This window comes from Taudactylus pleione, unplaced genomic scaffold, assembly GCF_031769625.1.
Source record: "Taudactylus pleione unplaced genomic scaffold, aTauple2 ptg000345l, whole genome shotgun sequence".
Taxonomy (NCBI): domain Eukaryota; kingdom Metazoa; phylum Chordata; class Amphibia; order Anura; family Myobatrachidae; genus Taudactylus; species Taudactylus pleione.
Genome location: NW_028284746.1, coordinates 3,108,838 through 3,123,064, shown reverse-complemented (window position 1 = coordinate 3,123,064; position 14,227 = coordinate 3,108,838). Strand labels below are relative to the sequence as shown.

General features: G+C 45.9%; 1 protein-coding gene across 1 annotated transcript in view; it reads left to right on the top strand.

Moving 5' to 3' along the window:
• The first annotated feature begins 221 nt into the window (after positions 1 to 221).
• Positions 222 to 14,227, top strand: part of RGS7BP (regulator of G protein signaling 7 binding protein) — a 94,055-nt gene continuing 80,049 nt past the window's right edge. Inside the window, exons 1-2 of the mRNA XM_088444036.1 lie at positions 222 to 908; positions 2,470 to 2,636. Coding sequence (XP_088300162.1) covers positions 756 to 908; positions 2,470 to 2,636 — 320 coding nt within the window. The 5' untranslated portion in view covers positions 222 to 755. The remainder of the gene's footprint in view (positions 909 to 2,469; positions 2,637 to 14,227) is intronic.

The window sequence follows — 14,227 nt, the reverse complement described above, 5'->3', positions numbered from 1 at the left end:
GGCTGTGTGTTTTATTCTGCAGACACTTTTTTGTATCTAATAATAGAACAGTATGAAATAATATTGCCATTGATGTTTTGAGCCTTTGATTGGATAATTATATAAACAGTAGGGGGTGGATTTGCTGGATCACATTAGTATTCCCGTCCTATCAATGTACTGTGATGCTAACCGCGTCAGCCTGCCAGCTTCCCAACCTCTTCCAGTGCCACCAGTGCATCTCACAGAGGAATCTTGAGGAAGAAGAGACCAGTGAGACTGGTCCAGGGGGGGCCAGATCTTAAAAGGCCATTTAAATCCTCCAGGGAGGTGTGATAAACCCAGCTGCGTTCAGGGAGGATGCTGCGGCTAATCCAGGGGGATTTGTAAGGGAGAGGCACTCCACCCTTTCCTGAATGGCAACTCTTATCTGCCAGACATGGTTGTGCATGCCCTGCCTTGCTGCAATCAATATTAGGAGGAAGCTTCTGTGCGCTGACATTGGGATATTCCTGCCAGGGATCACCATGCCATTGCAGGGCTGACATCCCTGGATGCTGCTGCTGCTGCTGCTGGCTGGAGATTGGAGCTATGCAGGAGGACGCACCAACTCTCCTGCAACCTGAAGGTTACCTGCAACAGCAGCCTCTGCTCCTATAGGGGAAAAAAGCTAGCTAGGAGTTACAGTGGCTCTGCTGACCACTTCTAGCTCTGTACTGTGGCTGGCATCCGCCACCCCAATCTCGCCTTGGACGTTGCCTGGTGGATGTGTATGCATGACTTCAGCACCGAATGGGCGCAAGAATCGCCCCAGGTCGCAAGGATCTCTCTTCCAAACCGGCAACAAAGCTCTGCCCAGAGACCTTGAGCGCAGGGGGAGCTCGGAGAGCCCCCTCAAGTCACAGAGAACCCTGGACCACTGCAAAATGGTGGGTAAAAAAAAAAATCACATACAACTATATTTTTTATTTTTGCTTTAGTGCCACTCCCACCCACATATCACTGAGTTGTCTATTCACATCACGTGCAGTTGCACTATTTTTAAAACTGCAGTACCTACTGTGCAGAGCACCCCTAGCCCATATATAGCTGAGTGCATTATTGGAGTTCTGTTAGCATGACACACTGAGCTGTATGTCTCCACACTATCCATGGGTGTCTGCTCATCTGTACTGTACCTCCCCACTGCTGCTAACAGGCTGCAGTGTAACAACATCACACACACAATCTGCACTGCTCTCCCTGCTTCTGCTGATATAGAGAAAGACCCCTCAAACCTCCCATTCTCATCCTGCTGTATGGCCACTTGCTGCAATCCAAGTTTAAACAGACATTCTCTTGGTGAATGCACAGGTGTGTAATAAAATAATCACATTATACATTCCCCCAGCCTCCAGCACTCTCAGTAGCTGAGGGATTTCTGTGTTGCAGCTTGATGTCAGATCAGGGTTCCCTGTTATTGCAGATAGATGCATTGAGTTGGGACAAATGCACTGTATATTGAAAACCTTTTTAACTCACTCCAGTCTAACACAATGTTTCAACGCAGTGTGATGCTGTCAGTGTTGTCATTGCTACTTTACTGTGGCTAGTTGTGCTGCTGCTGCTTATCTATTGAAGTACTGTAGTCTCCACTGGCTTTCTGTAATTGCTACAGGAAACTTGTCTAGCTGTGTGATGCGGATGCTGTTGCTGCCTATGTTTGTTAGGTAGATATGTTTGTTACTTATTGCACTGAAATGTGTTTGTTTCATGTTATTGTACCACTTTATTCATCAACGCCCATAGATATCGCCCCTAAAATCTCTCAAGTGTTCATGTTTTTGCTGCGTTGGTGCTACTGATGTGCTTGCAAAAGGGTCTATTACCTGCTGCTAATGTATGTATGATAATTAATGTCCCATGCAGGATCCAGACCTCATGTTTCGAGCAGACGGGTTATGTTGGATTAAAGATGGACTATTATATATAAATAAGCACAAAGGGAGTGACTGCATGCAACACCAGCCTTCAGAAAACAAAAGACCCTAAACAGAAATTGCCTGAATCTTTAGAACTTCTTCTTCTACTTCATTATTATGTATATAGAGTAATTTCCTGATATGTACAGTAGACACCTGGCTGTACTCACCTCTTTCGTCTAGTCTTCAGATTAGATAGGGAGGGGGGCTGTTGTCCTCATATGCACCTACAGTACACTTGTACCAGTTGAAAGCAATGCCTTAATTTCATATACTGGAAACCAGAGCTTTCATGGCTGTAATGCAGATCTATTATTACAACCATGGAATGGAACTGTGACTGTTGGAAAATAAAAAATTCTAGTGCTAAAACACATGTTGACTGTACAATAATTTGTTTTGTTATATTCAAAAGCGGTTTGTGTTTCATGGTATATGATCAATAATGATGGGTGTGAATACTAATGCAAACTGGAAATAGGCGTAAAAGACGCATCATGTTTCTGATGGTGATAATGTATTTTTTCAGCTTGTCCAGGATTTCAACACCCAGGTGGCATTGTATCGTGAATTAGTCATTTCCATTGGGGATGTGTCAGTAAGCTGTCCCTCCCTACGGGCCGAAATGCAGAAAACTCGAACCAAAGGCTGTGAGATGGCTCTCCAGGCACACCAAAAACTCTCCTCCATCTCCGGGTAGGCTATGCCGTTTCCGTAATTCATAATCAAGCAGCTAACTCTGCGTGTTAGATATGTCTCTGGGAGAGAATTGCTCAGAGGTCTTTGCAAGGACACTGAGCTGTGAGCATACCTGTTATGGCATTGTTCCTTTAAAGAAATGGCTTGTTTGATGCAAACACCCAGAACCATTTGGATGTTAGTGATATTATTTCTCATGAAATAGGTTTGCACACATTTCATTCCAAGTGGGGGCAGATTATTATATCCCTTTTTTTAATGTGTTTTGTTAGAGGCAGGACACCCACTACACCGCCCACTCGAGACTTGTGTCTGTTATTTAAAGCGTACCCCTTAGTATCTGCAGGTACACCAGCCCCATGCTAGGTAGAAGAAATCCGTCAAATACAGACTTTCCTTCCCCATACGCACGACTGGGAAACGCACAGGGCGTTTGATACACGCTCATGACAATTCCACAAGACGGGGTGGTTCCATGCGCTGGCATTGTTGCCACCAAAAAATGCCCAGTTTCACAGAAAGACAGTTCCAGCCAAGGTATGTAATGCTGGGTATACACCTGAGCGATGGATCGGCCGGCCGCCCCATGGGCCACCGATCCAATGATTTGTTAAGTGTTCGGCACAAACGAATTCGGCACATACACTTACCAATTCACCACCTGACATGCTTGGCCACAGGAACCGGAAGTGACGTCATTGTCAGAGGTTTCTGCGGCCGGCATATGCGTGGTCGGTGGGTCGCCTGTACACACATGCAGATGCATCGATATATCAACCTGACATGGCTGTGCTGCAGGTCCGACCTGATAAGTCTGTAAACTACGTAGTTCACAGACATATCGGGTGTACACAACTGCCGATGCACTGCCGATATATCATCCGTCCATCGAATGAACGATATATTGATAAGCTTAATACTCATAATAGGATGGACATACGCAAAAATGCATACTTTTCCATTTCCGCATGCACACTATGCAAAAGTGTGCCTTTTGCGTCTGTGAACAGAAATGTGTCCAACTCAGAATAAGCCACAGAGTAGGCACCGATTTTGTGGGCCGAACCAATGCTCAGTCTGTCAAAGTCATTTTGCCCGTTGATATCACTAATTCCTAGTGCATTGATAGGGTGCATACTCATGAACGTTGGTTCAGCGACCTAAAGAGCTTCCAACACTGGGCCTAAATCAGAGACGTATGCAAACCCGATGGTTTCCGCCCATCTACGATGGTGTGAGATATGCGCAGATGTCAGAGTGCGCATGTGCAGATCTTGTACTGCGAGATGACTGTGGATGCCGCAGCCTGATTGATAGGTTTCAGTCATTCGGGGGCGTGCTGATGCCAGTGGCTGTGTCCTTGAATGCAGCTTCACTCACTTCAGCAGCATGAATTCTGCGGTCATCCTGAGTAACGTGAGGATTACTCAGATGACTGATGTTCATGCAGATGATCCAATGCTGCATCTTCGGATGTAGCAGGGGATCAGAGAAACCGGCAGGAGGCATCTATTTACATAGATCCTTTACCTCTGTAAGGTGGGGGTCATATGCTCCCTTACCTATGTAAGGTGGGGTCATATGCTCCCTTACCTCTGTAAGGTGGGGGTCATATGCTCCCTTACCTCTGTAAGGTGGGGTCATATGCTCCCTTACCTCTGTAAGGTGGGGTCATAAGCTCCCTTACCTCTGTAAGGTGGGGTCATATGCTCCCGTACCTCTGTAAGGTGGGGTCATATGCTCCCGTACCTCTGTAAGGTGGGGTCGGAGGAGGAGATTTACCAAAGCTTGTAAAAGTGAAAAGTGATGGTGTTTCCCAAAGCAACGAATCAGAATATTGGGCCTGATTCAGCGATGAACGCAATGGCGATTACGTACACAGATTCAGCCATTGTTTGCAATTGCTTATGCGTGTAAGCCGCACAGCACGTGCGCACGATTGCGCTGCGATTACGCATGCACGGAGGAATCCATCGCAAAGTGAGTGAGGGTGATAAAACGCAGGCGTGTCTAACGTTTTGAACACCATGGGCATGCATAAATTAGCTCTAGCAAGCTCCTACGAAGCTCTGGGTGGCAGGAGAGCTGCCGAGGCTGCGGCAGGTCAGACCTGCCACAAAGGAAGTTGACTGCTCGATGTGCGTCAATTTTACAGATGTTACCGCAGGTAAGCGCCGTCGTACGCATGTAAGAAGACAGCAGTGGGCGTGTTTATGCCGGTTGTGCTTTGGCATGCATTAGCAGGTTTTCGCAGCTAGGTTCTGTGCGACATCGCAGCTGCGATCGCATTAGCGTCCATCTCTAAATCAGGCCCATTGATATCAATTCTGTAGAGAATGATAATCAGAATCTAATTGGTTGCTATGGGTAACACCTCCACTTTTCATTTTTAGACATTTTAGTAAATATACCCCTGACTGTCCAACTCTATGGGGTATATTTACTAAATTGCGGGTTTATAGAAGTGGAGATGTTGCCCATAGCAACCAATCAGTTTCTACTTAACATTTTTCTAGCACCTTTTAGAATATAGGGCCTGATTCAGAGCCGCTCACTCGCGTTGTGCGTTCGCAAGCGGCCCGATGTTCTGCGTATGCGCATGCTTCGTTCTGCGTGTGCGCGAACTACACACTGCGAACGCAACACTCTCGCTCGCCCAGCAAAGGCAGCCCAGGGTAATGAGTGACAGGAGAGGCCGTTTGTGGGTGGTAACAGGGGCAGGACACTAATAACGGTGGGTTGGAGATGCGAACGCAGGCGTGCCTGAGTGTTTCAACGCCGTTTTAGAGGTGTGCATAATTAACAGGCTGCGTCATAGTACACGTCACTTGCCTTTTTTTTACACTGATATCCTCACAGTACTTGCTGTAGGGTAAAGCAACCGCAAGCACTGCGTTAGCATCCGATGGTGCTCGATGTACAGTACCAATGTTTTAATACACTTCCTGGAGATGATGTGTGCTGGTGGGCGGCTCTGCCTGTGCGATTGGGCATACGCTCAGACAAAGTGGCCGCTCACTAAGACATGGTGGGCATGCTTTTGCCTTGGCGAGCGTTTGCTTCCCGTGGCGTTACTTTTTTGCATATGCATCCAGCAAGAGTACGCAGATAGTGAGCGGGTCTGAATCAGGCCCATAATAGCTAGAATCTGATTGGTTGCTTTGGGCAACATTTCTACTCCTATAAACCCGCACTTTAGTAAATATACCCCTATGAGAGGGGGTTCTCAAGTCCTCTGTCTGTATGCACCATTGTTTGTGGCTAAGTGCCATTAGTTAATTACACATAATCAGGATATATTCAGTCCAAAAAGAATTGCACGACACTGAATAATCTTAGAGTGCTCCGTAAGCATAATTATATAGTGTCCATCCAAAAAAGATGATTTTGGGCAGCCATCACACCAATAAATTGATGCAAATAAATTTATTTTAACAAATTTAATAGACAATGCAATGGCTTGGCAACAAAATTCTCATCTTAAGTAGTGATGATGTGAATGTTGTCAAAGACCCAACAGCTGTCCTGTGCCAGCCTTAGCAACCTCTGAGAAAGGTGCTTAGGATGACACTGAAACAGCTTTTAGGTTTTTTTACATCATCGGGAGAATTCAATTGTTTTTGGGCGCTCGTTAGTATTTGGTGCCCGACGGAACGAATTTAAGGTCTTTCCTGTTGAAGCTGCACAAGTAAGTTCTCAGCCTGCTTTGACATGTGCTGCATTTGTGAACTGCTTCATGAACTTCTTCATCTTGGTGCCCTCTCAATCCAGGAATGAGTCAATCTCACTTCTACCACCAACTGTTGAGGCACTGTTGAGAAGACAAGGAAGTTTCAAGCACATAACCTTTAATGTCTGAGGTGCATGAACCCCAAACTGCTAATGATGCATAGTGACCAGGAAACACAGCAGCAAGTACATGAAACGATAGCCGACTCAGTGCACCCAGGTCTAGTTACCAGCACTAAATGGGTCAGTTTTGCAGAGCATCAGCATCTGCGCTCTTTTCTCTCATTCTTGTAATCAAGCTTGTTAGTCAGGGCTTTTAGGCCTTATAAAAGTGTTATTTATCGGGGTCAATCCAATTAGCCGGGATTTAATAGTAGGTGCTAGTTATCATGGCAAGAGCACCACTGTATGGCAGCCCAGTGGCAGCCTGAATTAGCACAAAACTGCTTACAGCCCCGTAGGGCTGCGAGCAAATTTGTGCAAATTCGGGCTGAGAGAGAGCCGTGATGGGTGTGAGATGCGGTGCCGTTACCGATGTTTGAGCGCAGTTGCAACGGCAACTCGCACCTGATTTGCACGCTTCATGGCTAATTGGATTGACACCATGATGTAGACAGGGACAAAATGTCAACATGTTAAGGCCCCATACACGTAGCGATAAAGCAGGCGATCCGACTGAACGGTGCGATCTGCCTGCTATATCGCACCGTGTATGGCCCTGCTATCAGGCCGAGCGCAGTTGCGCCAGGTTGTACATCGTATCCCCTGATCTGTCTGCAGGGCGAAGAGATCAGGGGATGCGATGTGCGATCACATTGTTTGCTATGCGGGTGAGACGGGGGAGCCGGCATATCGGACGTTTGGCTACCCCATAGCAATGTGTGTGCGGACCGCCCGATATGTCGAATGACGGATCCCCTGTCCCCTCGCACGGTGAAATCGCACCGTGTATGGGGGCCTTTAGATTGTCAACATATCATCCCCGGTGGGCCAGTGCTCATTTACCTGCTGCTTACGGCTGCAGCAGCTCCCATCGTGGCTTCTGAGTCCTGGCAGTCATGTGACTGTCACTTCAAGGTCAGACCTCCAATGCTGCAGAATTCTGGCGAGTATTTCTCACCTATCCCTAACCCTCCCATCTGTAGCCTAACCCTAATGTCGACATTCTGAAATGTCGACATGTCTCCTGTCAACATTTTAATAATGTTGGCATCATAACAGTCAACATTATGAATGTCGACCTATTGACTACATCCCTTATAAAATATAAAACCTTGCCCAATTAAGTGTGAAGGGGCAATGGGTTGAATCTATTAGATTCACGAGAACATAAATGCTGTCACAATCATCTTAAAGAAAAACTGATTGCCATGTGGCAAATTGGTCAGGTGGATCCATACATCATCCTAGGACAGAGGTTCCCATACTCCGCCATTACAGACCACATTTTAAAGATTTCCGTGCTTGAGCACAGGTGACTTAATTAGTACCTCAGTCAATTTGATTTAACCATCTGGACTCAAGCATGGATATCCTTAAAACCTGAACTGTAATGACAGAGTTTGGTACCCTCTGGTCTAGGGTTAGTGCTGGCAGTGTCAATACGTGGAGTCTAATGGACTCTGGGCCTGACTCACCAAGGAACGCAAAGGAGAGAACGCACGCACCCATCTGCTGCGAGAATATGCTAATCAATGCATACGCACGGAGACAGCAGCACAAGATGCAGACGCCCAGCCCTATATTAAGCCGCCCACTACCTTTACTCAAAGCCTGATCAGTACGCAAGATAGAGTAATCATCGGTAACATCGAGAACCATCAACCACATTTGCATAATAGAGGTTGACCAGACCTCGCGCAGGATCTTGGCAACTTCCTGTGTGCACGGAGTCTAATCACTGCGTCTGTTGCCGCACTGGCTTAATTATGGACGCCCCTAAAATGGCGCCCCGACACTCGGCACTTCCTGTCAATCAATATCGGAAGGGGTCTGCGTACACACTGCGTGTAGTCTGCGTATGCTTACCCGATCGCACTGGTTAGTTTGCGCACTGATGAATTAGATGAATGCGCAGTGCAAAAACAGCGGCTGAGTGCTTGCGTTCTTTCCTGTGCATCTCTTCCTGAATCAGGCCCTCTGTTCTTTCCAGGAAACGTCTGTCACAAATCGGAGTCTTAGCCCCTCTCATCGCACACGATGCTGCCACATTGCGGTATTCCTCAATTCCCCTGTACCTCAGCAACATTCCCTCTGTCTGCAATGTGGGATGTCAGCAAACTGGCCGGCTGCTGGATGCAGCTCTCTTGGTTCTGCCAGTGTGACTTCCTAGTTCTATCCCTGCACTACACACAGGCTCACATTACTCTTGCAGCCTATGGGCTTCCACAGCGGCAAATTTAAACTTACTACTGAGTACAGCACATTGCCATGCAAAGCCTTCCTACTGGGATAGTGCCTGGTCCCCAGGCTTCAGTCATTCCTGTTCCCTGTTGCTGTATTTCAGTGTTGGACTTCTATACCTGCCAGTCTTACCTGTGCTTAGTCTCTGTAAGCATCGGTACCTCTGCCGGCCTCATCTATGCGCAGGTTCAGCAAGCATCAGTCGGCTTCTGCACATCTCTCAGCACCCACTGGCTTCTATCTACTGCAGTTTCCTCTAAGAGTGTTTCCAGCATCTAGTGCTTATCTGCATTTTACTCAGTCCCTCTGGCTATTCTCCATAGGCTATTACCGTGGCTGGTTTCTCCTGTTCGGAGTGTCTATACTGGGGCTGTTGCTGAGTTTCAAGGGTCTGGTTCCAGGGCTGTGGTTTCACGGTTTGCTCGGTTGTTTCAGTCAGGGGTCCGGGGTATCGTACCTTCATTCTCCACCCTGAGTTCCGGGTTCTAAATCCAGTTCCAGGCGTGTGCACTGTAGTGTGGGTTCCAGGGCGATCCAGCCTCTGTGGTTGCGCTCATGCCTGACACTAGATCTGAGTTTATCGTTTCCAGGTTCTGTACTATGCAGCTCCTGGTTCAGCAAGGATCGCAAGTGCTAAGATGCACGCAATCGGGCGATTGTTGCGTACTGCGCATGCGTATGCATCGCAGTGCACGTGCGCCAACTATCCACTGCGTCCGGGAATGAGATTGCAGTGTGTAAGCAGACCCATGGCAGAGTGATTAACAGGAAGTGCCGTTTGGGGGTGGTGACGGGGGGGTGGCTTGGTGAACGCAGGCATGCCAGTGCGTTACAGGGGCGTGCATAAATTATCCACTGCAATATAATAATGCAGCTTGAGGCTTCATAGCGTGCGCTGAAGTAAGCAATTCCTGAGTGAGGTATGACGTTCCTTAACTGTGCGTCTGGGTCCATTGTTACTCGATGTTACCGATTGTTTTGCTATTTTCACAAAGTATACGGATGTGAGTAAAGGGAAGTGGGCGTCCTTATGTTAGGCTGCGTTCGCATTGCGAATGCAATATTTACATATCACCACAGATATTAGCAACTTCATTGCGTGCGTATAAGCAGAATTGCGATCTGTAGTGAATCAGGACCTGATGAGTCTCTACAGCAGAGTTCCCAGTGGTTGGTTCCAGCCTTGAGTCCCTGTCACCAGGACTGCATTCTGTATCTATCGGTTCCAGGCCCTAATGGCTGGGATTCCAGTTCTGTATCTTTGTTCAGATTCCAGGCCTGAGTTTCTGCCTCATACTGCCAAACTAGCCAAGGACACTCTAGTATTCCTGTTCTACCCAATCCTGCTCCATGAGCAGGAAACTTATCTCCCAGTTTTACCCACACTCCTACTTCAGCTGGACCCAAGGGTCCTAAAATGGATCTCAAACCATCGTTTCCTATGACACCGCCGCAAGGGAGACTGCAGGTTATGGCCTTCTAACTACCCCCGGATGTGACTGGCTGAAAAGATATACAGTAAGGTACAATATTAGGAAACTGGAGAATAGTCACAAAATGATGGGTCAGGGTCACAAAACAGGGTTAACATACAGAGATCAGTTGCACAGGCAAAGGTTCCAATACTTCAGTTCAGGCAGAGGAGAGGAGCACTAGCACAGGCACAATGGCCCTCATTCAGAGGCGGTCGCAAGAAGCGATCGTTCTCTCTGAATGAGAGCGGACGCTTCTTTTTTTTTGTGCGGCCTCCTGGTCGCTAGCTAAGCTGTGGGTTACCTCCCACAGCTTAGTGACCGACCAGGGTGATGGTCGCGATGGTCAAGACCATCGCGACCATCGGGGCTTGCGACGAGACCCTAAGGTTGGGCCTCGGCAACCGCAAGCCCCAGGGAGCTTCCTGCTCTGATTGAGCAGGAAGCTCCCCACTGACATCACTGCTGATGTCAGTGCGGCCGCTCACAAAACGGCAAGCGTTCCGTCAGGAACGCCTCCGTTTGTATAGCCACCCCCCCGCCCCGCCTACAAAACGGGGCGAGCTGTCGATCAACATCGACAGCCGCCCCTTTTGTAGTGAACTCCGGACCGAGAGAGTTTCTCTCTCGCTCCGGGCCTTGCGCACGCGCAGTGTGGCTGCTGCACGTGCGCAGGACCAAAACATTGAGTCGGTTGCGAGCGCTCAGCGCTTGCGACTGACTCTGAATGAGGTCCAAAGTCTGTGTCAGAACAAGCACAGGCCTGGTACACAGGGCTTTAAACATAAGCACAACAACACTGGAGCAAGGTACTGAGACCTAATATGCTGGCAGCTTGCAGTGTGGTTTAAATAGGGAGCCCAGTCTTGAATATAGACGTAAGTGGTCAGCAGACTGTCATTTTAAGTTTCAGCAGATGCCGCTGGCCTGCCCCAAGAGGGTACACTTGTGCAGCATGATGCAGACAACAGCCTGCAGTAATGGAATATGTCTAAGTGGATCTAACATTGCGGGAGTACAAGGCTTGCTAGAGACAAACGATGGGGGGAGATATATCACCACTGAAGTGAGTAAGCACTTTCTTATACTGATATATAGGCCACTCTTTATCATAGGGGTACGATTAAGAATGTTCTTTAAAAACAGGTAGGCAACCCTTGGCACTAATGGGCGGGGCCAGACTATCCGCGTGATTAAGCCCCGTACCCTAGCGGTTAAATGCCTCAAATCCCACATTTAAATAGGGGTTGGGGCCAAATAACGCATTTCTCATAGAATGACATCATTAGGCTCCGCACCCTACTCACGGACCGTCAATTCCCCGGGAGAATTGTCCCCATTCTGCCCACATCACTAGGTAGTGGGCGGAATGCGGGAGAAGTGCCTTCTCTTTCAGGGGTGTGCGGGGTTACCAGAAAATTGTGAGCCTCCCGCAGGTTCTGGGAGTGTACTGTAGGCAGGTATGTGTAATGTAGAACGGCTGGCACCCAAAAAGAAAGACGTTGCCTGCACCCGTCTTAAAATATGATGATCGTCATGCACAGCATCTACTTAAAGTATAATAAATTAGTCAGTACCTTGTGCAGCAAACCTTTAGTTCATACTCATTAGTTACATTTTATAAGAGGATTTAGGATTATGCATATTTTTATTTTATCTGATTCTTTATTGAAAGCTCAGGGACCTAAATTCTTTAAAAAGGAAAATATTGGCACAGACTTTGTCTCGGATTTTAATGTGCTTTCTCCTTTAATTAAATTGGCTGATACATCCGATGAATCATTGGGTGCTTGGCACTAAATAAAACCCTATATGTGCATTCAGTAGCAGATTAGATTTATATGCAAAGTTGACACAAGCTAAATCTTTTGCTATGTATCAAGCTCAGTCTTTTACATTTTCTGCTAAGGTTGTTATAAATGCTATAATTGTATAACGTGTAATAGCATCACACAGGATGAAAGATTTCATCATCCATATTCATTTAAACAGTTTATTTATCCAACAATATTTAACATGTAATTTAAATTACTGTGTTTATCTATTTATGTCGACTTGTGGCAAACTCTATGTTGGAGAGCCCAAAAGAATATTTAGGGCCCTGCTTCAGTACAGTTCAAATATCCCTAAATTATTGCTATATATAGTAATAAGATTCCTGTAATATGAGCTGATTTATGTAAAGGTGACTATTGCATGTATTTAACATTAGGCTTAATCAAAAGCGAGTATTTTTCGGAAACATAACTAAAATAATTTTCTAACTTCTATAGTTACAATTCTAACTTTTTTGGGCATAAAAAATCTTGGGCTACATATTTTTAATATTTGATATTTATGGTGATACATGTGTTATATACAGTGACACAAAATGGGCTTTGTGCAACTCTGCATAATCCTCAGCGTTTTCGATCTTTGATAATAATGCATTATGTCAGTATTCTTTTGGTACACTTTAAGAAAAAAAATGGGAGAATTACAGTATTGCTGTACGCGTTTTGTTGTGGTTATTGCCCACAACTTCTTCTTCAGAGGCATATGCTTATGCAGCCTTTTAAAGTTTTATACTACTACAATAAATCTTGATAAGTTTTAACCAAGCTGTATTCATAAATATTTTTAATGTATAATTTATACATGAAATGTGTTCTTTTTAATTAATTATTTATTGAAGTTTTTCCTCTGAAGTGTTGGGTTATATCATTTGTTTGTACACTGTTAGCGCGAGTTACTTCCCCCCTTCCTTTTTTTCTTGCATGCTGTATTGTATTCTTAGAGTTTGATACCCTCTTTTTGAACTAGCTGCATCACCCCAGACTGCGCCCACCTGGTAACCTTTATTTTGTATATTGCTTTTTGTTCACTGTGTTTAGTGCTTTAGGTGTGGCTGTGGCTCATTAAAATGACACATCTCAAGCATCGGATAATACTCATAAACCTCATACACATAGCTAATGAAAAATTCCTCCCTACCTTGGTGATGGCCTTAGACGCAGAAAAGGCCTTTGACAGAGTACACTGGACTTTCATGCATCTCTTTGTTTCAATCCTTCTGCCCTGGTATTAGCAAATAGAATTGAATCCCATGCATATAATATTCATAACAGTACTAGGCAAGGGTGTCCCCTCTTGACACTTTTTTGTTTGCCTTAATAATGGAGCCCTTGGCAGCTAGATTGCATAGTAACCCCAACATTTCTGGCATCCAAATTGGCCCTGTAGACTATCACTTCTCCTCGTTTTTGCTGAGCTTCACACATATGGCCAATTATCTCATTTTAAAATCAATTCAGATAAAACTGAGGTCCTCCCCCTCCACATTGATCCCAAAATGCTTCTCCAATTACAAATTAATTTTTACTTTCATTGGCATTCTTGTGTGTAGCTCATCAAATCTTTCGAGCAACTCTTCGTTGCAAACTTTTTTCCCCTTTTAGAGAAAATTCAGTGGGACCTCGGGACCCATTTCATCTTGGATTGGCCACATCAATGCCTTTAAAATCAACCCCCTCTTCTTTCTCTTTCAGACACTTCCAGTGCGTGTTCCCTCCCTTTTAATGTCTAATCTTCAATGCTTAGTGTTTTCTATTCATATGGTCTGGTAAGAGACTTAGGGTATTGTTTCAGGCTCTCTGTCATCGCACCAAAGATAGTGGCCTAGGTCTTCCAAAGTTCCACAAATATTACTTAGCAGCTCAACTTACTCAAGCGGCCCTGGCTTATGCTAATTTCCATCATAGAGAGTGGGTTGATCTTGGGGCCAACATTGTGGATCTCCTCTCAGTACTCACTCTACTGGATGCAGCCCAGACACAGACATCCCTCTTCTTGCCTCCCCCTAACCTCCACTTTTCACTTTCAATATTACTGCAGTAGAGTATTTTGTCTGATTACCAAACCACCTCCCCATGGCACCTCTATGGAATAATAAGGCGTTTCCACCCCAAACCCTTTACCTTGTGGACCAGACATAATATTACATTT